The following is a 26,754-nucleotide window of genomic DNA, read 5'->3' on the forward strand; positions in this document are numbered from 1 at the left end:
ACATAAATGTATCTCTATATCGGCTGTCCCATCACATCTGATGTCAGATCAAAGGGGATTGGCACCGTTTGGCACGTTTGGCACGTGTAATGGAAACCAAACCTGATTTGATTAACACAGCTGCTCTCAGCCAACCACAAACAGCCACAGCATCAGATAGGGAGTATATATTCAGCATCTGTCATCTTAGAAAAGTCAAAAGAAAAGAAACAGAGTGAGACTGCGAGAGAGAAAGAGAGAGCGTGCGCACGCACAAGAGAAACGCAACATTGATTTACAATTGTGGTGACCTCCTCCCAGGCTACCTTTGCATCATCAGCCCGTGGAGGTCTGCTCGCAGTTCCGTATATTCGGACACTGCGAGCTTGGACCTCCCAGACCAAAACATCAGTTTCCTCCTGGGAGAAGTTTGGCCGTCTGATGCTGCTGCTCTCTTCTGCCATGGCAAATTGAGTAAACTCTCATCACGCCTTCGCGCGGCGCATTTAAAGGCGAGGAGAGGGGCTCATTTGATTGATGTGACGTGTGTAAAACCCACTCCACGCCTTCTCTCCTCCCTCTTTCCAACTTGCACAGGTAGGAGGGACAGAGGTGGGAAAGAGGAGTAGCTGCGCCAGGCGCACGGTGTGCCAAACTTGCAAAATCTGCCTGGCCACACCCAGTTGGCGAAGCACAGGTGCGCTGCGCCCCCGCGTCGCCCGGTCTGTGAAACTAGAGCCCTAAAGCTGCATTTTTCATCCGCACAGATCAAGAGAAAGTTAACTTTGTTTGAGCCCTGTCCGTCTCAGAAAACAAGTTCTCGCGAGATCTCGTGATCTTGATAAACAGGTGGTGAGGGAGAACAGGCTCTGATTGGAGGGAGAGCTAACCACGCTCACTTAGGAGACAGGAAGAGTAACCGTTTTCTTAACATTGGATAAGCCTACGGTGGGGTATCTCCTTTATCCAATATCTCCGCTCTAATTGACCTATAACTAAGTCCCACCCTCAAACGTGATGGGCCAGTTACAGTGCGTATAGCCATTCCCATACATTCGGGCATTCTCTGCCTGGATGTTCATTGAAATGCATTACAGAAAGTCAGTTTTGTTCAATTTTATGAGCTTTTTCTGAGATTTGAAGTTTAAAAATGGTCAAACGGTGTGCATGGGGTACATGCAACTCCGACACAAGGTATCCTGAGAGGCTGGGCGACAAGGTGTATTTTTTACCCTTTCCTAAACCACATCTCAACAGAGAAAACTGTCTCCTTTGGATAAAGTTGCGCGGCAGTGTTAGACCACAACATCAACTCAGCGTGAATAAGATTAACAATGATGTTTACATCCGTTCTAAGGTAAGTCAACATTGTGTTTGAGGCAACATATTGTCACTTTGCTGGAAAGAAATATAAAGTTATCTTTAACATCTCTAGCTAACGTTAGCTAAAGGTAGTCTAACGTTAGCTCCTAGCTGCCTTGTTTATCATGTCACTTTGTTTGCTTTGAGTTCATTAGCCTATTTTGTTCTAGTTTTGTACTTTGGTGATCGTACATCATTGTTAGCTGTTGTCCAAAAGGGCTCTAGTTAAGCTAACATTAACTTCTGGAGCTTAGCTTCATTAACTTATCTGCCTCCTGCGAAATGCCGTGTACTGTGACACCTGCCACAGTACCGGTCACTGAATGTTGATAGTTTGTCCGAGTGAGTGGAGGGAGGCGTGGCTTAGCCATAGGTCAATTGCAAATCAAGGATCTCCAACAATGCCAAGTAAATGTTGTCTTCAATACTCTGAACTGAGCCAGAGAGGCGGTGGCTGGGAGCACTTTTTTGCATTACACTTGAGTTTTTATTCTGTGACAACAATAGATTGACATTAACGCTAACTAGGTAGCTTACGTAACGCTAGGTTAACAGCTGGATGACTACACAGTTAACAACAAGCTTACATCACATACAGTGATGAAAGCACAACACATCGGCAGCTTTTCTTTCTTTGTTGTGATAGTTTTATACAGCTCAGAATGGACAGTCGCTAAAGGAGCAGCCTTTTTGAAAAGTTCAGAGATTTTCAAGTAGAAGTGCTCGGAGTGGTCACACGAAAAAGCTGAAGCACTCTGACAAAAAGGTGCTGGGCGTGACCCCTTTTTTCTAGGTGGCCACATGCTGCAGCATAGGCTCTCCCCTCACTGGGACCAAGTGAAAAATGATGCTGGTGGTGAGACAAAAATTCTATGTGGACACAGGCCCTTAGGGAATAGCATAGATTCACAGCTTTTGAGAAAACATTCATGGTTTGCGGGGTCTCTCAGGCCCCACCCCTCATGTTGTTATTGTCTTGATGTGTCTATTAAAATTAGGTCTTGAATCTATGAATACACCAAAAAATCTGACTTAGGTTAACTTCATTGTAATAGTGGATCACACTTATGGGCAAAGTGCCCTTCAGTGGTCTTTATGATGTCAAAACACAGGAGTGCATCTGGCAACAAGGAAGGAAATTTAGTGGGCTATGGCATGCAGATATTCAGAGCAGATACAGGCAGGACAGACAGAGGGCAACACAGAACATCTAACAGAGTAACTGATAGCTCATTTCTATATGTACTGAGTTCTAATTGCAACAAGGTGGACTGATGACTTGGTCAGATGATGAGCTGAGGCAGGAAGGAATGGGCGGGGCTCAGGTGTGTAATGACAGGGCTGGAATGATGGAAGGATTTCAAACAGGGATTGATAAGATTATAGAGGCAGAAGATGAGAGAGATGGATAGGGCAGCTGCCGCCACAACAGTTTTCAGAGGTTGGATCACGGACTTCCAGTATTTCTTCTTTGGCACCACTTTGGTTATTTACACAGCACTGCCCAATCTTTGACCAGCTTAGTGAAACAGACATGTAAATGTGAGTGTCATTAGTATACAGACATTTACAAAAAGTGTGTCTTTGCCAAATTTTAGTTAATACAAGCATGTAGAGGGTGCGATAAAGAAAAGAAACAAAAGATTTGAATCATAGTAAATAATTTTCCAGTGTTCTCCTATTGAAATAGTTGTCTTTTAAAAGAACATCAGTGATGTACGAGATTACATTTTGAATACTTTGCACTTGTCATGCTATATAAAAAAGTCATAATTTGTTCTTCAGTCATTCATTCAAATATAATAGATTCTAGCTTATAGTAAAAGTCATTGCTTGTAATAACTATTTATGTCTTTTTGCTTTATAAGCAACTGCAGTGCTACAGTTATGTAGTAAATTGAATTGCATTTCACCTTAAGTGGATACAAAACAGTCAACTTTTTCCTGATTTCCCATAAAAAAAGACTAAGCTCTATCTACTGAAGACAACTGTGAGATGTTGTTAAAACAAGAACATTTAGCTTTGAGACTCAAAGTCAATTTGGCAGGACAACAACCTAAGTTAAGGGGGCGGAAGTCCAAGTTTGTTGGGGGAATGGGTGGTGGATAGGTCCAACAACAATGGACTTTCACCCAGGAGGCCAGTGTTCACTTTTCATAAGATTATAAAGCCAAACCATTGCACCCAGGGTACCTTGCACATCATATCTTGATGTGGATATGTCAATATGTGGTCAGAGTGAGGATGCGTTGTCTAAAAAATATTGCCTGAACAACTTGGTCAGAATTAAGTTTTATGATACAACTCTAGATGAAGGTAAAAATATAACACACATTTTTTTCACTTTTCGCTTTCTCTCCTTTCCTGTGCTTGTACAGCGCTGATGGCGACTTTGCCGTAACTCACCTCACAAAGGCACACCTGTTTCATGATGGTCGGATAAAGTGGATGCCACCGGCCATTTACAAGTCTTCATGCAGCATAGATGTCACCTTTTTCCCTTTTGACCAGCAAAGCTGTAAAATGAAGTTTGGCTCGTGGACCTATGACCGCGCCAAGATTGATCTGATCAGCATGGCCAGCGATGTGGATCAGATGGACTACTGGGAGAGCGGCGAGTGGGTGATTGTCAATGCAGTGGGCAAGTACAATACCAAAAAGTACGAGTGCTGCACGGAGATCTACGCAGACATCACTTACTACTTCATCATCCGGAGGCTGCCGTTGTTCTACACCATTAACCTCATCATCCCCTGTCTTCTTATCTCCTGTTTGACTGTTCTTGTGTTTTATTTGCCATCGCAATGTGGAGAGAAGATCACCTTATGTATCTCAGTGTTACTGTCCCTTACAGTCTTCCTCCTGCTGATCACAGAGATTATACCATCCACATCGCTGGTGATTCCACTGATCGGTGAATACCTGCTGTTCACCATGGTCTTTGTCACGCTCTCCATCATAATTACTGTGTTTGTGTTAAACGTACATCACCGTTCACCACAAACCCATGGCATGCCTCACTGGGTGCGGAGAGTGTTCTTGGACATGGTGCCTCGAGTCCTTTTCATGAAGCGTCCGCCAGGCACAGCCAAGCAGCACTGCAAGAAGCTCATTGAGATGATGCACCGTCCCCCCACCATATCTGCAACAGGCAACTCACAGGCCTTTTGGACAGGTTTAGAGACAGGGTTGAGACAAACAGCCCAGATAGAGAAAAAACTCCCAAAGACTCCATCTGACAGTCCCAGCATCCTTGTCTGCTCACCCTCTCCACCCTCTTCCCCTCTTGAGGACCACAACAAGGATGATCACCCACCAAAAGCCAACATGTTTTGCCAGTCCACAACTGGCCAGTATTCAGTTCTCTCCGAGAAACAATCCCTCCGAGGACACAACTCTGCGGCCTCATCTTCTTCCCAACTGTCCTTGCCTCCAACTTTGCCACTGGGCCCACTACGCAGCCTATCCAGGGAAGAACCAAATACGCTGGCCCCAAATGGCCGCTCCCACAGTGAAGAACAAGTGTGTGACCAACAGAAGGAGCTTCTCCAGAAAGCTGGGCATCGGTGTCGCTCCCGCAGCTTTCAGTACTGCTGTCTGCACGATGAAGGGCCTGGGCTCTTGGCAATCGCAGGGTGGATGAAGAAACAAACTTCTACAGATAACCTAGCAGAAACCCTCACCGCAGAGTCCACTAAAGATGCAAGTACCCAACAGGACAACATGGTTCCAACTATTTCTCCAGCTATGCAACGGGCCATAGAGGGAGTTCAGTACGTCGCTGATCATCTCAGGGCAGAGGATGCAGATTTTTCGGTGAGTTGAAATTATCTCCATATAAGTGATCAGTACAGCCTTGGTAAATGTTTATGTAGTGCTAATATTTGGAAAAACTGGAAAAAATAAAAAAAACATTTGAGGAATTCTTTTTATAAAACTTACTTACATTACATAATTAAGAGTTTCCCAGAGCAAATCAGACATGGGACAATTTTCTGAGACTATGGGCCTGCCCAATACCCCCCCTTAGCCCTACCCCTTGGCCCTACCCCTATATTTGCGCGTTCCCGCAAGGGGTAGTGGTGTCCCAATTCCTTTTTGCGTGTAGGGGTAGGGGGCATAACAAGGTGTACTGGGTATGATACTAACCCATCGGAGTGAGGGATTTCAGATGCTGACTTGCCAGCAAGGGGTAGACGTCGCCATGGCTACCACCGAGCAAGAGACGGGGAAAAACGTTGCCGTTGTCAGGTTGCTTGTTAACTAGCTAGCTAGCTCGCACTTCTGGCGTCTGTCATCTGTCCTGTTCTGCAAAATTGTCTGACTTTTCACATTACGATAACACGGCAGTATAACTATGCTGCCTCGTAATGTTAGCTGGTTAGCTAGATAGCAGAAGTCCCCTGCCGACTGTCGTTCATCAAACGAAGCATGATGAATGCGGCAATGCTTTATTTTGAGGTCCAAGGGGTAGTGGGCAAGGGCTAGGGGTAGGGCCAAGGGCTAAAGGGTAGTGGAGAAGGGGGGGTATTGGGATTGGGCCTTTAGTTCAACATTGCCTGTTCATGAGTGTAAAAAAGTTACACAAGTAATTTTTATCGCTTTGAAATATATCAGTAAAAATGTATTTCAATAAGGAAAGAGTTGCTGGAAAAGAATGAGAGCTGTCTTTGTGGAATGGGAGAAGAAGTTTGAAAATGTGCACAATTATTCCAAAAACACAAAAAATCTAAAAGACAGTTATTTAATTCATTGACAGCAGTCACTGTCAATGCCACAATGCACTGTCTTTCTCAAGCCAGAAAAGGCCTGTCGTTGAAACAATGGGACCTCGGTAATTTGACCTTGAATTTTTCATAAGAGGGACGAGCACGAATTGACTGACATTTAGGGGATAGCTGCCTCCTAATGAAAAAATCAGCCATTCGAGAGAAATCAATCAAGGGTGAAAACTGACAGCTGGTAAAAAGAAAGGTGGTGTGGTGTGAAATTTGAAATGTCCCTCTCTGCTGTGTCTCTTCTTTGCTAGGTGAAGGAGGACTGGAAGTATGTGGCCATGGTCATTGACAGGATATTCCTCTGGATGTTTGTGATGGTGTGTATACTGGGATCTGTGGGACTCTTTCTCCCTCCCTGGCTGGCTGGAATGATCTAGGAACAGGTGTCTGAGAACACTGACAGGAGACATGTTGTTGTATGTTGGAAAAAAAAGGAAGAGAAAAGACTTGTTTATCACTTATCTTTTTATTTTATATTTTCCAAAGCAACTCCTTGGTTTTGCCCCAGGTTATCTAAAGGTTACTCATGGAGAAACGAGATGAAATATCTCTCATTGATTCCAGTGGGCATATAAATTCTTTATGAGGGCAAAAGGCCAACAGCGAAAATACCTTTCCACACCACTCTATTTTGACATTGAACTGTAAAGCTCATTCTTCACCTTTATAAAAAAAAAAAAACTAAGAAGAATAGAGTTTAACCCATTTTCAACTGCAAAACACAAAAAAGACTCAGGAAAAGATTTTTTTTTCTGAGAAAGTAAAGGTGTTTATGAGACTGTATAAGGCTTGGTTTACATCTCAATATTAAAATATTCAAGTTTCAGTGCAACCTGATTCGTCAGAATGCAGTAAAGGATTTCCGGGAAGGTGTGTGTGTGTGTGTGTGTGTGTGGGAGCGTGGGTGCGTGGGTGTGTGAATCGTCACTGCTTAGGTTAGCACACATTCAGCTCTTTGATTTTCTAGCCCTACCAGTTAAATAAACATATCTATTCAATATTTCTTTTGTTATTACCACAGCTCTTTGGTGTGAACGGGGGGGATTCAAAGCCACTCTCTCCAGTCATGCAAAGCCCTCCTTTCCCTCAACCGCGGCCACATAAAAAAAAATCAAGGGCTTGTCTACTGAAGAAGTAGATTGGGAGTTGAATGACTGGCCTGATTTTCAATTTCCATTTTTTTTTTTTTTTTGTCAAGCATGATTTTCCAGCCCATGATCCTTCATTCTAGGCATTGATATTTTAAAGTTTAAGGTAAATATCAATAAATAACTGCCACATTATCTTTTGGAGACATTTGTATTATTATTTTGAATAAAGACAACCAATCTCTACACTGTGTTTTACACTACTGAAACATTGCTGTTTTTCCTGGGGCTTTTTAGCCACTAAATGTGGGTGTTTGTTAAGGACCAATTGCTGTCTCTCTAGCGGGGATAGTGGCAAGAAAAGCAGTGGTTTTCTTTACTGAAACATTGCTGTTTTTCCAGCAGTGATTGTGCTCCCAAACCGGGCCTTTTCACACCTAGGTCGTTTGGTCAAGACTTTTGGACTTTACAGTTTGGTCTGCAGGTGTGAAAACTACCCCCGGACCACGGTCCGGACCAAACGGCCGAAATTTGGTCTGGCCAAAAGAGGTGGTCTCGGTCTGGACCAAACAGAACCATGGTCCAGTCCGTTACTAGTGTGAAAGCATTTTTTTGGATGGTATGGACTTTCGGACCATTGACAGGAAATTCTGGTGCGCCGGTTGTTCATTTCCGCCAGGAGAGAAGTCAAGTCAACTCACCTCGACACTGGTCGCTCCTGAATTGGCAGGGCTCTCAGCATTGCTAACACTGCTAGCCTCCTCCTCCTCCTTCCTGCGGGCGACGATGACATCTTCACACAAGGTGTAGATTTATATTTCGTTTTTGTACGAGCCGTGAGTATTGTGTTTTATGTTGGTACTGCAGCTGCTAGCAATGCCATAATAGTATGAGTAGCGTGGCGATTATTAGAAACGGTTCGTCCATTTTCGTGAGGTAATGTTTGTAAACATTGAGGGAATTTCTACCCGCCTACTTGACAACACGCTGACGTCAGACCCCCTCCCACTTATAAACCAATCGATGTCAAATATAAGGTGACGCAACCCACATAGATGAACGTAACTATGTCATGTAAAGTTCTTTAGTCCGCTCACAGAATTGCAATGTGAATGCAAAACCGAGGGACCAAATGTGTACAATGTAACAAAAACACAGACCATGGTCTTTCAGTTGTGAAAGCCCTTAATCAAAAACATGAACTTTTACAAACCATAGCCAAGTGGTTTTTATGCCTAAATCAAAACCACATGTTAATCACGGTGCTGTTAAATGTCAAATGTCATAGTATTTGCTACATAACAACATGTAAATGTAATGTATCCATGGTTTGCAGAAATGTAAAATGCCAACATTTTTTCTGGCAGTTGGGTTGTATTATCACACTCTGTTACTTAGATACTGCCTGACTTGTACTGCTTTGCTTAATGCATCTTTTTGATATTTGTAACAGCAAAAAATGAATATAATTTAAATCCAGTAATGAAAAGACCATTGGTAGCCCACAAAACTGTAGCCTACTGTATTTTTCTATATTTCAAGTCTTACCTGAAAAAAAAAAGTCATATGAAAATGTCCTGATGAATCAGACCGACATTGTTTCATTGCCAAGGCTGCACACCAAAGAAACAAGCTGTTACATCAGGAGAGAAATGGGAAAATGCAGAAAAGCTGTTGTGTAGTGGATTAACCAAAGTTTTGAGCCACATAAGATACCTGAATATTCACTGTCAGTGTGGTAGTTACATCCATAGACTATATAAAATAATGGACATAGCTACCATGACATCGCCAAAGGGTTTGTAGACTCCAATTTTGAAGCCTCGAATTTGATGTTTCAAGCGTTGCATTCTTGGATTTTTGGAGCCAGAAGTGATGTACAGAAGAAGTCCAGAAATATATGCAGCCACTGTGTTGGCTGATTGATCCACTTGGAAGAGGGAAGACTAAATGGACATGTCGGCGATCAACCTTTATTTATTAAGGTGTCACGAACGCTCAGGTTCTGCCAAGGTCACAAAACAATTAGGCTTTTAGAAATGTCTATAAAACATTTGTTTGACAAGAAATAATACAAATGTGTCATAATGATACTTCTAACACACATCAAGCTGCACATCTATGGGATCTTTGGTTTTCTGATTCCAGAAAAGAGGTGCAGCCTTGATGTTTTTTATTTAAAGTAAATTTTTACATTCGTACTTTTGTAATTTTTCTTTAAAGTAATAGTATTTATACTTGAGTACTATATTGTAGTACTCTTTCCACCTCTAATGAGGTTTATGATAGGATTCTTCCCCAGTGATTTTCAGGAACCTGACCTGGCATTCTCTCTTTAAGTAGGCATGCTAGCAGTGTGACTCGAGGGATGGCAATGTGATGGCTAAGGACATTTTCACACTTGGTCCTTTTCAGCCCTCTAAGTGGACTCAGAGTGGTGACTCAGCATCCTTTACACATATGTGAACACTTCAGACCCCTCTGAAGAGAACCGAACTCAGACCACCTCGGTTTGCTTCAAGTCCGCAGTGTAAGGCACTGTTAACACAAAGCACTCCAGGTTCGCTTTGCTCTTTGCCGTTGTATTTTTGTATTTAGCCCTCTATATCACATGCCATTGTACTGGGACGCCCAAAAAAAACAGATGAAACCATGTCGGCCTGTATTGCTTGCAAGGATGCAGGATGAGAAGTAGTTTAGTCTACAAAAGATAGTGCACTCCTCCAGATGTGGATTGCAGAACATATCAAACAACAACAGTCTACAGTACAGAAAGTTTTTCCAATTTTAAGTTCATAGGGCTTAACCACTCTGCAGTAGCATGTCAAAATAAAAACAAAACTATGTCAGTATATATTTTATATGTAGGCTATAGTGTTAACAGAAAGATCAGATCTGAAGTTGACCAAAAAGAGAACTGAGTCCTCTTTCGAATGAACTGACAATATGAAAGCAAGAAGAACTGAGTCCCTTTTCTGTTGGTCTACTTTTTGGTGCACTTTAAGAGGACTACATTTGATTTGGTTTAAAGGGAGTATAACTACAACTATTAAATGGATTGCCCTGAAATTTTATACATTCATGGTTCCCAGAGGATGAATCTCTGATTTTTTGTTCTCTTGCAACAGAAACAGGTTGGCATCTGTGGTTTTAAGTGGCATTTCTTAAAAACTACCAAACTGACTTACGTCTGTGTCTTTAATTTTCAGTCTTTCTTTTTCCCTTTCTTTTAGTGTGAGATGTATTTGGAAGCCGTCTTAGGTTTCTTTGTCTCACTTGAACTGTTAATATAAATTAATTAATAAATCGCTAACTTTTATGTGGAATAAAATAAAGCTAAACTGATAAAGGTTAAATAAGTTATGATTTAATAAAAGTGCTGTGAATGTGATATTTCATTTTTATTTCAAAAATTGCATTTTTGGCCTAAATAACAGTCTCTCCTTAAATCTTGATGAAGATGTAAACGTATAAAATGGACATATGTAGAGAATAACTAACAGTGAGTGCAGAAACAAACATATTGAATGAATGGAGAATGAAACAGTTAAACAGCAATGAAGGAAAAACTAATGAAACATGAATGTTACTTTGGGGAATATTTCAATTTCTTCCAATTCCACGGGTGACTTCCAGTGGAAAATGAGAAGATAAAAATGTCCCTTATATTTTTTAAAAAACAAAGTGGTGTTTCACATTTCCTGTGTCTTGGGATATTTCATTACAATTAAAGCCCACAGACTCAGATTATACTCTGGTTTTCAAAACCCAGATTTAGATTTTGTTTAACAAAATGTGCCAAAGGGAGTGCACACCACATCTCCAACAAAAGCTAGCATCAATCATTTAGCTTCTCTGAATTGTTTACGTATCCATTAAAAAAGTATTAAATTACTGTTTACAGTAAGTCATCAACTCTTTTCCACTTTAATCCTGTTCCCATATATCTGCATCCTGCTGCTCCACCTCAGTAAATCCTCCGATTTGATTAGATTTAAAAGCGTGTAACGTTACACCTGAATGCCCAAAGTGATGACCTAAATTTTGACCTCAGCCAACAAACTATTGTATTTCCCTGGCACAGCAGAAGACCAACCATTGATCATTATGTAAAAACACAGACAGGAGAAAATCGCAATCAAGCACTCAGTGGAAAGACAGCACTTTAAACAAGGTGAAATTCCTGCAGTGCTGTGTATGTATTCATTAACTCCAGCACATAATTTGCAGAAGAAAGGCTGGATAATTGTCTGAAGCACAAAGCAGCACTTTGATGCAACTCCAAATAAGTTAAGAGCACAACTTTTGTTTTTTTGTTTTTTTTAAAAAAGGACTAGTTTAAGTTGGTCGTATGTATGCAAACATTCATATATAAACGGATATTCATTCCCATTAACAATGTGTCCTTCCACTTTTCTCTGGAAACACAATACCATGGTATATTGTCAATATAATCCTAAAATGAGATGTAGATGGTCTTTATGAAACTACAAGCTAATTTCCATTTCCATTAAATGATAAGACGTGCCTTTTCAGCAGGGATTTCATATGCAAAGTTTCAGTATTGAATACTTGTACAAAGGCAAATTACAGTACATCAGATGGTGGAGCTCTGTAAAGGTCCTCATATTGGCTGCATCAAGAAAGCAATGCAAATTTCCATGCAAGTACACAAAGTTATTAATTACAACTAAATGTCATGTTATTACATTTACCTTGACGAAAAATTGACCTCCAATGCTAATTTCAATTACGTGATTGTCTTTGCAGATACACATGTCAGGTCTTTGATAATTAATTTAGTCAAGGAGACGTGCATTAATTTAATAACTTAGATGCTTGGCTTGTGATGAACCTGATGGTAATGCTGCTGTGGGGAAATATCTGCCTGCGGTTGTATGCACTGTATGTATTTAGATATGCATGTTAGTATGTGTATGTGTCTTAGTATCTCCAGTCCACAGCTGACTTTTTGATGTTTCTAGCTGATTTATTTGAACATAGGAGCCCTGTAAAAGGGTTTTGAATTTTTGTATGATGATGGCTACATTTATGATACAATGCCAGAAAACCAAGGCTCAAGCTGCCAAATGGGTAGCTGCCAAGCAAAAAGTCAGCATTCTCACTGGCTGATAATTCTTGAGGAGGACATGGAAATAAGGGTGCAACATTGTTTGGGGTAGAGGCAGTTAGTCCTAATATTATGTTGCAGTATTATAAATAAAACTGAAATGTTAATCTTTCCAACACAACTGCACAACATGTAGTTGGCTAAAGACAAGGCAAAGATGGAAATGCCTGCTTTGATTTCTCGTCAATACAGTTGTCAGCAACTGGTCATAACAATTATCAGGCCTGGTTCTGTGATTTCATTGGATTGAACCATATCACACAATTATCATCAGCTGATGGGGTTTCTTCACTTGTTATGGAGATGGATCTCTTGATGTGATACAGCTGAATTGTGCCCTGTTTGGCTGACAGCCCCAGAAAAAAAGAAAATGAACCTGGGATTGTTTATCAAACTTCCTCAAGGTCAAAAATTAACTTGTACTTTAGCACAGTGGAGTTTTGTGCTAAATGCTAAAGTTAGCATGCTAACATGCTTACAAAACGAATGTATAAGGAGACCTGGGGCAGGTTGTACAAAGCACCTCAAGTGGAGATTTTCCTTTAAATCTGCATTAAGTTTTCCTTAAAAAAAAATCAGTTGCACAAAACACATTAAGTCTTCTCCTTAAAGTTTCCCTAAGATTTTCTCCTTATCTTGGTCTTATACTTAAACCACTGCACAGAGGATCTTAGCAACCAGAGTAAGGAAAACAACATAAGGTACCTCTGACTGCATGTTATTGGCAACGTGACTGAGTTTATAGTGATCAATGAGGAAAATTAAGTCATCCTGAGAAGAACCCGATGAGCACCCTTAATGATGAGTAATTGATTTTGCATCTTAAATTTCACCAGAGGTCAATTTATGATTTGGACAATTTAACTTTCGGAAGCTGGACTCTTCCAGCCGTGTTACAATTAATGAATGTGTTGTGGTTTTATGCAATGGGATCTTTCCATTCCAAGTCAACAGTGCGCCGCATCATGCATTGGGTTTCAAATACCCTCACCCTACTGCTGAACATCGTGGTGAAGTTCCCGTCCAAACGTTGCAGTTTCCTCCCATGTCTTTGCTTGACTAAGGAAACCTTCTAGGAAGGTGTTCTGTGCAACACCCCATAGTAATTTCCTCAGCTAAGGAAAAACTAAACCTTAGATGTCATAGCTCAGGATCAAACTTAAGGTGCTATTATTATGCTGATGTTAAGCAGGTATAACATTCTATATTCTATATACTACATGGAACAGAGTGATACACAGAAATGAGCTCTAAAGTACAGGGATGAGTTAGCATTTTTGCACTTCTGGCTCACTAGTCTCAAAGTCAGTGGGTTGTTTGAAAGATTTTTAGTTAGGCATCTGAATTAAGGTGTGTGGTTAACACAAACTTAAGAGATTTTTACATTTTGTTCTACAGCCTAAAATAAGTCAATAAATACTCTACTCGTGAATTTTAAAGCTTCTATGAGTCTTATAAAAGGGGGTTGCTAACAAGTGGCTAAATGAGACTACAGAATGTCATCACAGTGAACATGGCTTTACAGCTTTGTTGTAGTGGCAATGTTGAAGTCATGCAACTGCAGTATAGTTAATCTATTGCCTAACGTTAGCTTTTTACTTGCTGGTGATTGCATTTACACTTCAAAAATGACAAAAGTAGTGTTCATTTGTGAAGATTATCTTGAAAAAAAAAAGCGTAATTATCATAAACTTTTGTTTATGTACAAAAAAATACATCATCACTGTAGCACTTCATGTCATTAATTTTGCAGGTATTGGATCATACCAAAGTACTGGACAAATTGAAAATCTAACTTGATGATAAAAAGGGGTTGCCAAATTTATTTCCAATTCATCCAGTGGGTGTTATGAATGTGTGTAACAAATCTCATGGTAATCCATCAGAGTTGTTGAAACACTTTACTTAAAATAACAAATGTCAACCTCACAATGGCACCACAGGGAAAGTCACGGAATTATCATGGTCATTAGGATACACCGTCTGGGAGGAACATCTGTTCTAAATTTTGTGCCAATCCATCTGGCAGATGTTCAAATAATTCACAGGATAACTGAAAATATGGCCTTCTTGTGACACTAATGGGAAAAATGAGGGGATAACCAACGTCATCGGGGGCGTCAGTAGTGTAGTGGATAGTGCCGGCGCCCCATGTACAGAGGCGATGCCTTGCCGCGGCAGGCAACCATTTGCTGCATGTCACCCCCCGCTCTCTCTCTCACCCCATTTCACTCTGTCCTGTACATTAAAGGCAAAAGCCCAAAAAAAAATCAAAAAATCCTCTGGGGAACATGAATGTGTCCACAAAATTTGTTGGCAATGAATTCAATAGATGTTAAAATATTTCTGTGTGGACCACAGTGGTGTACAGACTGACTGACATAGCCATGCAGCTAGTGTGACTAAAAATGATGAAATTATAACTTAGTTCGCATGTCAAATGATTTATCTCCTTGACAACTGAGCAACTGTTGCATCCAGCAAAGACTGTGATACAGTTTAAAAGCGCTGGAAAAAAAAAGTTGATTCATTTTACAACTTTCTGAAACCACTGTACAGGAACTTTGTACCAAAGAGAGCCAGGTGGATAAACACTAGAAAGCTCAGACTACTCAACACATTCATAGGTCATCTCTGGTAGCCTGGTGGCCCTCAGCTGGACAGCTTAAGTAAAACATCTGTCAAGCTGGCCTTCCAATCAATTTGCCCATCACATCTCCTTAATCACATAATCCAAGCTCTGATAAGTGGTGATTAGCAGCCAAAACTCTCCTAATAGCCCAGTCTGAATCCATACACCAGACAGACGTCTGCAGGAGTGTGCAGTGCATACAAACGGCCAAGGATGTAGACAACACACCTAGACCTGAACACACACACACACACACTCAGTAAATCTGCAGTTGGCCGGGCAGCAATACCCTCAGAGACCAGAGGCTCATAAATGGGCTAAAGCGTGAAGCACAGACCCTCAAGGGATCCCATTAAATCAACACACATGCTGCATTTTGCAATTTTTCCCCAACGATCAGCAATTTCAGTGTGATCCCTGCAGTCACCAGCAATCTTAAAGTGCTGCCACTCAACAGATCAGAGCGCGAGCGGGGCTCCCCTCAGGATATCGAGTGGAGGGTTCATGAGTTCTGCATGTGCAGCTGCCCTCTGATCCACCAGAGTCCATCTAGAGACTTCGGGGAGGGCTTATAAAGTGCACTGTATCTCCCTGCTTATTGCTTTAACAAGAGGTATTTACTATCTCCGTGCCCCTAGGGACAACACTATCGCTGTGACTTGCTGATTGTCACTTTCCTAACTGTTTTTTCTTTTTTGGACTCAGGGTCACTCAAAACTTCAGCATATTTTACCTGACCTTATTCTTTTGGAAGTATTTATTTTTTAAAAAAGTTAAAGGGACAGTTCACCCCCAAATACCTATAGTGCTATTTATCAATCCAGATTGTTTTGGTGTGACTTGAAGAGTGTTGGAGATATCAACTGTGGAGATGTCTGCCCTCTCTCCCATTAATGGAACTAGATGGCACTCAGCTTGTGGTGCATGAAGCGCCAGAAAAATACATTTGAAAAACTCAACAGCAATGTCTCTTTCCAGAAATCAACACCTGGTTGCTCAAGATAATCCACAGACCTTGCTGTGAGCAGTTTCATGAAGGAACTATTTTCTGTCTACCGAACTACACCTGCCAACTGTATCACTGTGCAGAAGGAAACATGCATCTACTGCTAGCTCACGTAGCACCACTGAGCCAGCTAACGTTACAGCTCAGGTGGACACCATTAACATTTACATCTCATGCTGTTACGAGCACGAGCCTCTTGACCATTGTGCACGCTCCCTTCTGCACAGTGATATGGTTGGCGGGTGTAGTGCAGTAGAAAGAAAAAGTTCCCACATGAAACTGCTCACAACAAGGTCTGTGGATTATCTTGAGTAATGTGCTCATGATTTCTGGAAAGACACACTGCTGTTGCGTTTTTCAAATGTATTTTTTGGTCCTTTGAGCACCACAAGCCGAGTGCCATCTAGTTCTATTACATTGGAGAGAAGGCAGACATCTCTACAGCCGATATCTCCAACTAGATTGACTTCGTTTTCATGTGCAAAATATTCTGGTGTTTGCCCTTTTTCCAAAAAAAGACCATATTCCTACTAAACTGCATACATGGCCAATAAAATAATTATTACATTAATCTCCCTGCTTACATGCAGTCATGCATCATGTGCTCCAACATGTTGTTTATCACATCAAAAATATGGAAGACTGGAACACGCTTGTACCAGGATTTTTCCAAAGTTTTCCACTGGTGAGCGACTGGTTCAACCAAGTCTTTTATAGTATTTAACGTAGGGGTTTTTCCTTCTTTCAAACAGTAATGTGGGCTTATCTTTTGGGCATGCATCTCTACCCCACAGCTTTGCAAACTGTTGGTTAGTTGGTGTGTGTATAATGTGTCAATGTACAATGCACAGAGCTCACCATAAACAAGATGCTGTGTGTCACAAATGGCGATAAAAACCCCAATTGAAGTGCATATTCCGAATGCGCTGTCTTAGACTTGTCCATGGGACGCTCCTAAAACCCAAATAATATCAGTATGTCAAACGTCTTAATCAGAAAAATGCTAGATTTGGAAAACGTTCAGTATATCTAAATGAATATGCTGCTGACATGACCTGTATCAAATTCAGAGTATTGTTATAGTCAGAATAATACTGAAAAAATTAGTGGGCATGTAAACATAGTCAGTGATAAAAAGCACTACAGGTAAGAGGAAAAATATGTATTTTTTGATTTGGGGGGAACTGTCCCTTTAAATATATTCAGCAAATACTTTTGTTTTTAATTTTGCTATGTTTTTATGCTGTATCACATTCAGATTAAACACTGCCCATAAGAATGAAGACCTCACTTCCAGCTACCTAACATCACGACTTAAACCTTTACTTGACAGTCTGAGAGGCAGCAAGGTAGATGCAGTCAATACCCAACACACCCACCACCTACAGACAATGTGTGTCCGATCTATGACTAGACAAGCTGCTCTTCAAATTCATTATTTAACAGAGAGGTTACGGTCGTAGCTTCAAAGACGCTGTGTATAAGCCAGAAAGAGAGGTGGGCGAATGGATGGGCTTCACTTCAAAACTGTGTAAAGGTCTCCAAACTTCGGAGGATGTAATTTAAAAATCAGTCAAAAAACCAAGTCAAGGTATGGCTACCGCTCTGACCGCCTGAGCAGCCTCCGGCCAGAATTATTGAAACCTCTCCTGGAAGAGTCTAACAAAAAACACATTAAAAATTCTGTGGTAGAGAAACATTTCCTTACACTGGAGTGTAGTGTGAAGGCGTACGGTTAAAAAGAAAGAAAAATACACAGTAGGTTCTCCAAACTCAGGGTTTTTAGTGCAGACGAAGAAAAATACACTGAGACTAAATGCTCATCACAAATAAAATTTAGTTTGCAGCATTATTGTGAAGTGTATTATTTGAAACCAAACAACTGAACTGCTCAGTCCTTGAAAATAAAACGAGAAACATAGAAAATGATCTATTCTGCACCACTGCCAGCTCCAGTCCACACTGCAAGTGAGAAATTATGCTAAAAAATGTCTTTTTAAAAAACAGTGTTGCAAATAACTGACAACAGGAAAGGGACAAAAGTTCATTTTAGGCAGGCAGTGCTTCCATTTATCCTCCAAGTCTTTGAGAGAACTGAGCCTAAAACTCAGTCATCTTCTTGTGTGTGTCAGCCTTCTTGTGCTCTCTCTGGATGGACAGCTCCTGGGCTTTCTGCTGGGCCAGCAGCCGGCGGGCCGCTGACAGCTTCTCTTCCAGCTGCTTCACTCTGGATGCGTCCCTTTGCAGAAACAAATAACAAAAAGATTAGGAAGTGGGGAGAGACGCAAAGACAAGTTGGTTATAGATGCACTTTTCAGAATGACTTGGCCACGGAAACAAATGTCTAACCTCAAATCTTTGCACCTTATTTACATTTTTTACACAACTCCCGCAAACCTTCTTGACACAGCAAGTTAGCAAATAGTGTGCTCATATTTTACAATAAATTATAGCTGCGCATTTATGTATATATGTATGTATGTGTGTGATGGCCAATGTGCCTATACTCTCTATGGGGAAGATAACAGCTGCAGAGGAATTAAGTGATTTTTCAGATTTTCAAGTGATAACTGATGACGTCTTGTTTGGTTTCCGGCCTTCACAGAGGTCAGATTAAACATACAGGAATAAATAACATACACAGGTGTCAGTACTGACCTGCCTGTCTGTCTGCTGAGTGACTCAGACAGTTTCTGGATCTCCCTCTCTGTCTGGGACACCCTCTCAGCAGCCTGGAACAGCTTCACATTCAGAGTCCTCTTGGTGCTTTTCCCTCCCCTGTAAGCCTCCACCCCCCTCACTGCAGACGGCGCAGCAGCACCCCCCTCAGCAGGATCAGCTCTCTTGCTTCCCAGCTTGTGGTTGAGGAAGTCAAAGACGGTATGGCGCTCTCCGGTGGCGAGCTTCCGAGGGTTCCTGCGTCTCTTTGGGCGGCCTGTTTGTGTGCCATCTTTAGCAGTCTTGCCCTGCGTTCGTCTCTGGGTGAGCTCGGCACACTCGTCCAGAGACTTGCCTTTGGGGAGGACCACTGCCATGACCGGCTCTACCCGACCCTCCTGCATCTTTCCTAAGCCTGAGAAAACAAAAGCGACTGAGTGAGGAAGAGGAACACATGTACTTATCAGGGGAGTGCAAAAGGAAAAGCTCAAGACAAACACTTTGCAACACACTAGATTTAAACAAGTTACACTTTTATAAACATTTGACATGTTATTTATGCTTTTTATATGACTCATGTTGCCCTCTAGTGTCTTGTCCACCTATAGCATCCACCTTGTTGCTTAAATGAAATGACCCATTAATTGAGAGTTTACGCAAGACCCCTTTGAATCGTGCTTGTGTGTCTATCCATATTAATGTTCTTTTTATTATTTGCCTCGTCTCAAGGATGTCCTGGCATACATGAATGTAATTAGATAATTATGATGTCACTACACTAAAGGGAGCTTGTAATTCTCGTGTGTGGGTTACTCTCTGCATTGCAATATTATTGATTTCTTATCTCCGGCAGGCGTAAGCCAGGAGGGGCTCATGTGTTTGTGTGTGTGAATGTGTGTATCTTTCTGTCTGCAGCTCTTCTTGCAAACTACTGGACAAATCAGTCTAATAGTTTGTCTTCACATGTATGACTGTATGCTCAAGGACGTCATGGTTGATGTGATTCACATTTGTTGAAAACTGTTTTATTGACTCTTTTACACTGTCACTGACTGCTAATTCCTCGCTCCTCTTAACTAAATGGTAGGGGCCACCCTTTTTTAGGACTGACCATTTTTATTATCTCATTCCATCAGGCACAGCTGTACTGTATTCATGGCTGAAACACCTGGAGTATTCCAGAAGTGGAGTGTTTTGACTGCCCGACTCTGTAGACTTGCAGATTTTGTTGATTTGGTAATTTTTCCTTGATATTTGTGCTTCTACCACGAGTAAGTAAGCAGGCTACATATTATCATGTTTTTTGTGTGTCTATTTTAATTGTGTTTATTATTATTTCCTACTTTGTTGTGCTGTAGCCTACAGACAAAGTTAATAAGTTAAAAATCCAGTTATAAATGATATGGATCAAAGATCTACAGCTCTTTTAGTTAATTAAAAAAAACATCATCTTCATAATTACATCGTATCTGTATTTTACATACGGTGCCTGTTATTAGATCTGCTTTGTGCAATGTGCTGCAGACAGTCCTTCAGAAATGGACAAGGTGTTATTTTCATTCAGCACCCATCCCACTGAGGTTTTGTGGATGTGCACAAGACCACTCTGAATAGTTTAATAATGTCGATGGTGAAATTTGTCCTCGGCATTTGACCCATCCTAACTATTTAGTTACAGCTGGCACCCACAGTGCAGAGCTCAAGGACCAACTCAAATTCTGAGGCCAGTGTTTTGGTCAAGGGCAGAGGGATTTTGTAAATCTAGCATGCATGTGTTTGTGGCAGAAAGAAACCAAGGGGAAGTACATGTGAACACAGGGAGAACATGTGGTCGGTTTCTGTAAGATGAGAATACAACAGTGGCACTATATTGGTTGTAAAGCTAAAGCATGAATGTGATGAAGAGGACATAAACTGTGTACGTTACTGCTTCTATGAAATGCCGGTGGTCATCTTATGGGAATAAAAAGGAATACCACAAACTACTGATTTTAATGTGAACAAAACTTCGGAACGTAACATTTGGTTAATCTTGTGTTAAACCTACACTTACCTTTCCCATACTCGTATCCCATTTTGAGCATAAGCTTGGATCCGATGCCTCTGGTATGTGCCTCCCAGCCACCAAAATGTGCGCTGTTTAATGTTTCTGTGGAATCTGCAGCAGAGTCCACAACTGTTGGGTACCAAGTGACAATCAAAGTGGAAATTGTCAGTTACTTTGTAAAACAACTTCAAAAACAAATGTTCAAATCTTTACTAGCATGTTGAATAGAATACAAGGCAGTTAAGGAAGTTTATAATTTGTCTTTACAGTTGTACGAACACACTTAAATCACATTTTATCTTTTGCATTATTTCTTAGACTAGCTCCAATTTTGATTGACAGAGAAATTGACACCTTTTGCATAAGCCACATAATCTCCATCTCCAGTGTCGTCCAGGTCTGATTCAGAGGAGAGCGGATCGTCTTCTCTCAAAGGCGGGATAATGCAGTCGGCCTCGACCACAACATCTTTAAGCAGCAGTGAGTCAAACTTCACGGTGTAGAAACCACTGTCAAGTTCTACATTTGTGAAAACATGAGTCAGCAGAACATTGACACTGACTGGAAACATTTCCTCAACCATTGTCTTGTTTGTTTTTGCTACAGTGTGCAAATATATTATTATTATTACAAGCTAACACAATTTCAGTTCAGTCAATCTGAGTGTGAACGGATTACCCAAACTGTCAGAGTTTACTTAAAAAAAAACATCTTAAAAATTTGCCCTGCCAACAGAATACCTTTGATTTTGGCTGGGTACCAGATGCCGTCCTCATGTCGAGCCAAGCAGGATGATCCTTCTTCAAGATTACTGAGGTCAAACTCAAGGAACTCTCTGAGCTCCGACACATACACCACTTCACCGTGGGAAAACCTTCAATTAAAAAGGGAAACAGACAGAGCTGATATCCAAGTGGATTTTACAGTAAATACTGAAGGACTCAAGTAATGTGGCCTATTGAAGGCAACATTTCACAGCAAGTTTTAGACTGAATTCTGTAGCTATGGTCAGGATAAAACCTGCGTCATGTGGACAATGGGTGACACTTGCTGGATGATATCTGCTATTACAAACAAGGCAGATATGGCTAAGTTAACATAATACAGCAACCTTTTGCAGGTGTAAATGTAAAAAAAACAACAACCAAAAAACCCAAAACAAAACAGTGCTACTCTACCTGCAATTATCCGGGAAGCGACATTTGTCCTCAAGGTAGAATGGACAGGGTTTCATAGACTTCTGGGTGGGGTAGACGTAGAGCACTCTTACTTGTGCCTCTTCACCATCCGACGGTTCTGTCCCCACCACCATGGCATTGTGATACTCCAGTGTCCCCCATGCTGTCCGGTAGGGTGCTCTTACTTTGGTACCACTGAGAGCATCTTCTGCCTCTTCTTCCTCCTCCTCCTCTTCACCATATTCTACACCACCTTCCTCTTCATCGTCTCTCCCTCTAGTATCAGAGCTACTACCTGACGACTCCCCTAGTGCAGAGTAGAAAGCAGCAAACTCATCATCCACACTGCCTCCTGCACCGTTTGCGTATGCTGCTGCCTCTGAGGTGTTTCCCTGCAGTCCATTACTGTCCTCGAGGCTGGCCAGAAGCCGACTCTTTTTGACAGACACCAGGCTGGCCTCTGTGAGCTCTATCAACTGACGAAGGTCGTCTTTCAGTTTGAGCAGGTCTGACTGCTGGGAAGGGTCCAGGCCAGCTGACAGGGCTGTCTCCACCTGCTGCAGCTGGGCACCATAGGTACTGATGGCTGCCTCAAGGGTTTCCTCATCCATGTTGACACTTGGCACAGGGCAGGGCAGGGATGGACAGCATCAAGCCTCCAAGACACTTGAGGAAAAGAAGATGGATGACTTAAAGCAGAATCGAGTAAAGAGAATTAGAGGGTGAACTGTTACAGCTGCACTCCTGCTAAATGCCATTCTTTGTTATCACATAAGAATACAAGTTTTAAGTCATATTTTAATAACTATCCCTTTACAACAAGGAATCAGTGAATTGTCAGACTGAGATTAAAATGACACAGTAAAAGAGAAAATGACAGTCATCAAAAATTTAGGAAATAACGTTACCAACGCTAGATTCATATTTTAAAGTTGTAAGAACTAACGTTACATACGATAATACACACACACACCATACACTATGTTATGTGGGATTCATAATGGCAAATCTCCTGTATCATTAATAGGTACCATCAACATTACCATCAATATTTGAGCTAGCTGTAAACCGCTAACCTAGCTTTGTATCGGAGGTAACGTTAGCTTTAGCTAACTGTTAGCAGTATCTACGCTGAGCTAATGTAACTTTTACATATGATTAAAATAACACTGGCATTACCTTAGCAATTAGGCTACCTGTCTGACATCCACTGTACCAACAGAAAAAGCGACAGCCATGAAAAAGAGGTGCTGTGTTAAGAAATTAAGTAATTCAAGTAGCAGAATTTACATGGTGCAGTAGTCAAAACATGAACCGGTTCAGTATCAAGCTAGCAGAAGAATCAATGGACTTACTTAGGTTGTGAATTGCCGTTTCTTTCAAAATAAAACAAATGTCACCCGACACTGGATGGTTTTGACCACAGCTAACTAACTACTGACAGCACAAATATAAGATACCGCTTGTTAGTGTTAAACTCGCATCTTAAAGTATGCGAGAGAATACTTTTCATAAGACCATCTTCACATGGTAGCTTTTTTTGAACAAATAAATAACAGCTCTACATATTAAAACAATTTAACGAGTATTAATGACCACTAACCTAAATATGCTATTCACTTTGGCAATGCTACATTGACCTGACAAGAGTCATACATTTCTATGATGAAAGCACTGTTTATTACACAGTTTAAATGCTTTTCTTTTCCACGGTAAGACTTCACATCCTCTTATTTTGAAGGTAAATCGTCAAACCCGGAAGCATCGTCTTTTGCTTACGTTAAACATGTGCGTCGTCGACGCAAAATCATGACGTTAGCTGAAGGTAGAGTTCAGCAACTTCATCAGTGTGTAATGTTATAATTATTTTCTATTGAAATAAGCCCTTTTCTATGGACTTGTTGCTCCGCGCAGTGGGTCCGTTTAACGTTACTACTAATGTGAAGGTAGGCTTCCTGTTTGCTGACGCTGGTACCGCAGCGCAGCTTCAGCAGCGTGCTGGATGCTGTCAGTTAAATACAAGACTACATCGATGCTGTGATGGTTTGCTGTTACTGTATAGACATACTGTTGCTATGTGTGGGGGGTGGGGGGGCAAAATTTTAAGCAAGACAAAAAATATAGTGATTTTGATGAAATATCATTATTGTATGCTCAGATTTGACTATGTTAATTCTCTGATGGAAGTGTTTGTTGCACATGATGTGTCTATATGTGTGTTTTTACAGTTTCTGGCTATGATAAATGGTGTCCTTCTGGCAAATCTTTCCAAAACATTCCTCCCAAACCTGCAGGTTTTAAAAATGGGCAGTGAAATAAATACAAAATGCAACCATTTATATCTGTATGCCCCTCTCTTGAGCCTAAATGAAAAAATGTGAGTCCCTCCCCAGCGCTTAAAAAATTATTGGACATGCCTCCTCCTTTTTGTACCACCCTATTACCCTGGCTAGCATGGCAGGTGACCATTACAGATTTATTTTCCAAGTCAAAATGTAAATTATTTTAGCTCTAAGAGTACATTCATTTCAGTTTCTTCTACAGTATTTGAAAAGTCATGAGTTTTCTTTCTCTCACTCCTGCATCTTCCATTCCTCTTTTCATACCCCTCATTATAGTGAACTGTGCTGTCATGCCTCCAGTCATGGCTCAGATCAGTGATCCAAAGATCGCATTTGCCTACCTGCGCCCAGCCTGTGTCCTCCTCACCCAAGCGCCCACTGTGTCCAATGTGGAGACGCTGAGTGCCCAGTTAAAAGAAGTCAACGATGCCACGTTGCAGCAGCTCCAAGAGTATGTCCTCTTCCCTCTTCGCTTCGTCCTTAAAGTCCCCGGGCCCAAGAAGGACAAATTGGTGCAGGCTGTGGCTGAGGCCATGAGCCACATACTGGAGAACACTTGTGTCCAGAGCTGGGAGACCCTCCGTGACCTCCTCTCAGAGCTGTGCCTTTGCCTGTGCTCTCCAAGCGATCCTGGGAAACCTGCAGATACATCAGAGGAGCTGAAATCAGCTGTGTTGAGGTGCCTGAATGCACTGCTTCATGCTGCTTATGGCGATATAGTCTTCAAACTTTTTGAACCGATGATGTTGCCTGGACTGGGAGCTGCCATATCACTCCTGCTGGCTTTAGGAGAGAAGGAGAAATCTCGAGATGTGCAGGCAGCAGCGTTGAAGTGCCTCCAGGCTTTGACTCTACAGTGTGACTGCACTCAGGAGCATGTACTCCCATCCTCAGTGGAGAGATGTGCTATAGGCACCACCATGGCTTCTTTCTTACCTGGGATCACTGTGGCTGTAGCCAGGATCATTACAGGAGATCTGAGACAAGGCCATGCAGTCACAGTCAGGGCCATCAAGGTACAACATTTCTGTATTCATTCATATTTCCTGGTGTAATGATGCAGTACTGTACAGTCATGCTTAAATATCTGAAATGCTTCATAACCTGTTAAAAATATTCATGTTTAATTGGCGATGTCTTTCAGGTTTTAATCTGCATTCAGTCCTGTATTACAATGTGTGTATTTTGACTACGTTCCACACAAAACAACTGCAACTAAGGATTGTTTTTAGAGCTGCAATGATTAGTGGATGAACCAATTAGTCAAAAAATGAATCTGCACATATTTTAATATTATTATTGTCATTTAAAGTCCATAGTCAAGGTTGGTTTCAGCTTCTTAAATATGAACATTTGCTGCTTTTCTTTGTCTTACATTTACTGTAAATTGAATATCTTTGGTTGAGTTCAAGAAAGCTGACATCTTTCACTATTCCCTAAGGTTTAGTAGACCAGACAATGTATTGGTTTATCAATAAGATGATCTGCGGATGAGTCAGTAAGAAAGTAATAAATAGTGGCAACCCTGATTATTATCAATGAATGTGTTGATTTTTTCTCATTTTAACTGATAAGAAAACAGTGAAAAATGTCTATCATGAGTTGCTGGACTCCAAGGTGACGTCTTTTTTTTTTTTTTTTTTTTTTCACGTCAAATTGCTTTTTTTGGCTGACCCCCCCCAGCAATGACTTAAAATATCCAGGTCACAGCATTAATAATACAGACAAAAGCAGTCCATTTTATAAGCTAATCGATTACTCATAAATTTTAAACTATTACCGTCGGTTGAATGGAATACTTCCCCTGCAGAATGACCATTTGTATAGTAGTCACTCACTGCCTCACCTCACTCACCTTGAATTTGTGAAGACAACTTTGTTTGTCCTGCATGCCTCCACAGTGAACAGGGAATCCCAAAAAGGGAAACACTCTTCATGAATTGAAGTAATCGGGGTCTGCCTTTAACCCTCTGAGACCCGCCGGGTTGCCGGCAATCCCGGTCGTGTTTCCTGGCTTAAAGAGGCTGTAGCAGGCTGAAATTTAAAGATAGATTATGAGATGATGATACTAGTATCATAAGAACCTATAAGACTTAAGGAATCCAGAAGTACCAAACATGTTATGCTAGCTTCTCAGGAGGGGGAGCTAAATAACGCTCCAGAGTTAGGCTAAATTTTGGAGAGGGAAAAACAACATGGGCATTTTCAAGGTCCCTTGACCTCTGACCTCAAGATATCTTAATGAAAATGGGTTGTGTAGGTATCCATGAGTCTCCCCGTTACAGTCCCTCCTCCAAAAAAGACGAGACTGGGTTAACGTCAGCAAAGCTACAGTACAGGCCAAAAGTTTGGACACACCTTCTCATTCAATGCGTTTTCTTTATTTTCATGACTATTTACATTGTAGATTCTCACTGAAGGCATCAAAACTATGAATGAACACATGTGGAGTTATGTACTTAACAAAAAAAGGTGAAATAACTGAAAACATGTTTTATATTCTAGTTTCTTCAAAATAGCCACCCTTTGCTCTGATTACTGCTTTGCACACT

At 41.2% G+C, this 26,754-nt stretch overlaps 3 protein-coding genes across 7 annotated transcripts in view; 2 read left to right on the forward strand and 1 right to left on the reverse strand.

Moving 5' to 3' along the window:
* Positions 1 to 7,392, forward strand: part of LOC125892132 (neuronal acetylcholine receptor subunit alpha-2-like) — a 67,852-nt gene extending 60,460 nt beyond the window's left edge. For all 4 annotated transcript variants that reach the window (XM_049581914.1, XM_049581917.1, XM_049581915.1 and 1 more), the window contains 2 exons: positions 3,721 to 5,158; positions 6,372 to 7,392. In XM_049581914.1, coding sequence (XP_049437871.1) covers positions 3,721 to 5,158; positions 6,372 to 6,497 — 1,564 coding nt within the window. In that variant the 3' untranslated portion in view covers positions 6,498 to 7,392. The remainder of the gene's footprint in view (positions 1 to 3,720; positions 5,159 to 6,371) is intronic.
* Positions 7,393 to 17,724: 10,332 nt separating this feature from the next.
* On the reverse strand, positions 17,725 to 23,184 carry zgpat (zinc finger, CCCH-type with G patch domain). Of its 2 annotated transcripts, none has more exons than XM_049582269.1 (7): positions 23,040 to 23,184; positions 21,861 to 22,526; positions 21,423 to 21,556; positions 21,037 to 21,201; positions 20,689 to 20,811; positions 18,636 to 19,050; positions 17,725 to 18,216 (listed from the first exon to the last, which is right to left on the reverse strand). In XM_049582269.1, exons 2-7 carry the CDS (start codon positions 22,469 to 22,471, stop codon positions 18,078 to 18,080), a joined length of 1,587 nt encoding a protein of 528 aa, XP_049438226.1. In that variant the 5' UTR covers positions 22,472 to 22,526; positions 23,040 to 23,184; the 3' UTR covers positions 17,725 to 18,077. The 2 variants fall into 2 exon arrangements, with proteins under 2 accessions (XP_049438226.1, XP_049438227.1); XM_049582270.1 differs by having other exon boundaries at positions 21,861 to 22,549.
* Positions 23,185 to 23,673: 489 nt separating this feature from the next.
* tti1 (TELO2 interacting protein 1) overlaps positions 23,674 to 26,754 on the forward strand; it is a 34,214-nt gene continuing 31,133 nt past the window's right edge. Inside the window, exons 1-3 of the mRNA XM_049580927.1 lie at positions 23,674 to 23,806; positions 24,479 to 25,218; positions 25,347 to 25,378. Coding sequence (XP_049436884.1) covers positions 24,493 to 25,218; positions 25,347 to 25,378 — 758 coding nt within the window. The 5' untranslated portion in view covers positions 23,674 to 23,806; positions 24,479 to 24,492. The remainder of the gene's footprint in view (positions 23,807 to 24,478; positions 25,219 to 25,346; positions 25,379 to 26,754) is intronic.

The sequence above is a fragment of the Epinephelus fuscoguttatus genome, linkage group LG7 (genome assembly GCF_011397635.1).
Source record: "Epinephelus fuscoguttatus linkage group LG7, E.fuscoguttatus.final_Chr_v1".
In the NCBI taxonomy this organism is placed as follows: Eukaryota; Metazoa; Chordata; class Actinopteri; order Perciformes; family Serranidae; genus Epinephelus; species Epinephelus fuscoguttatus.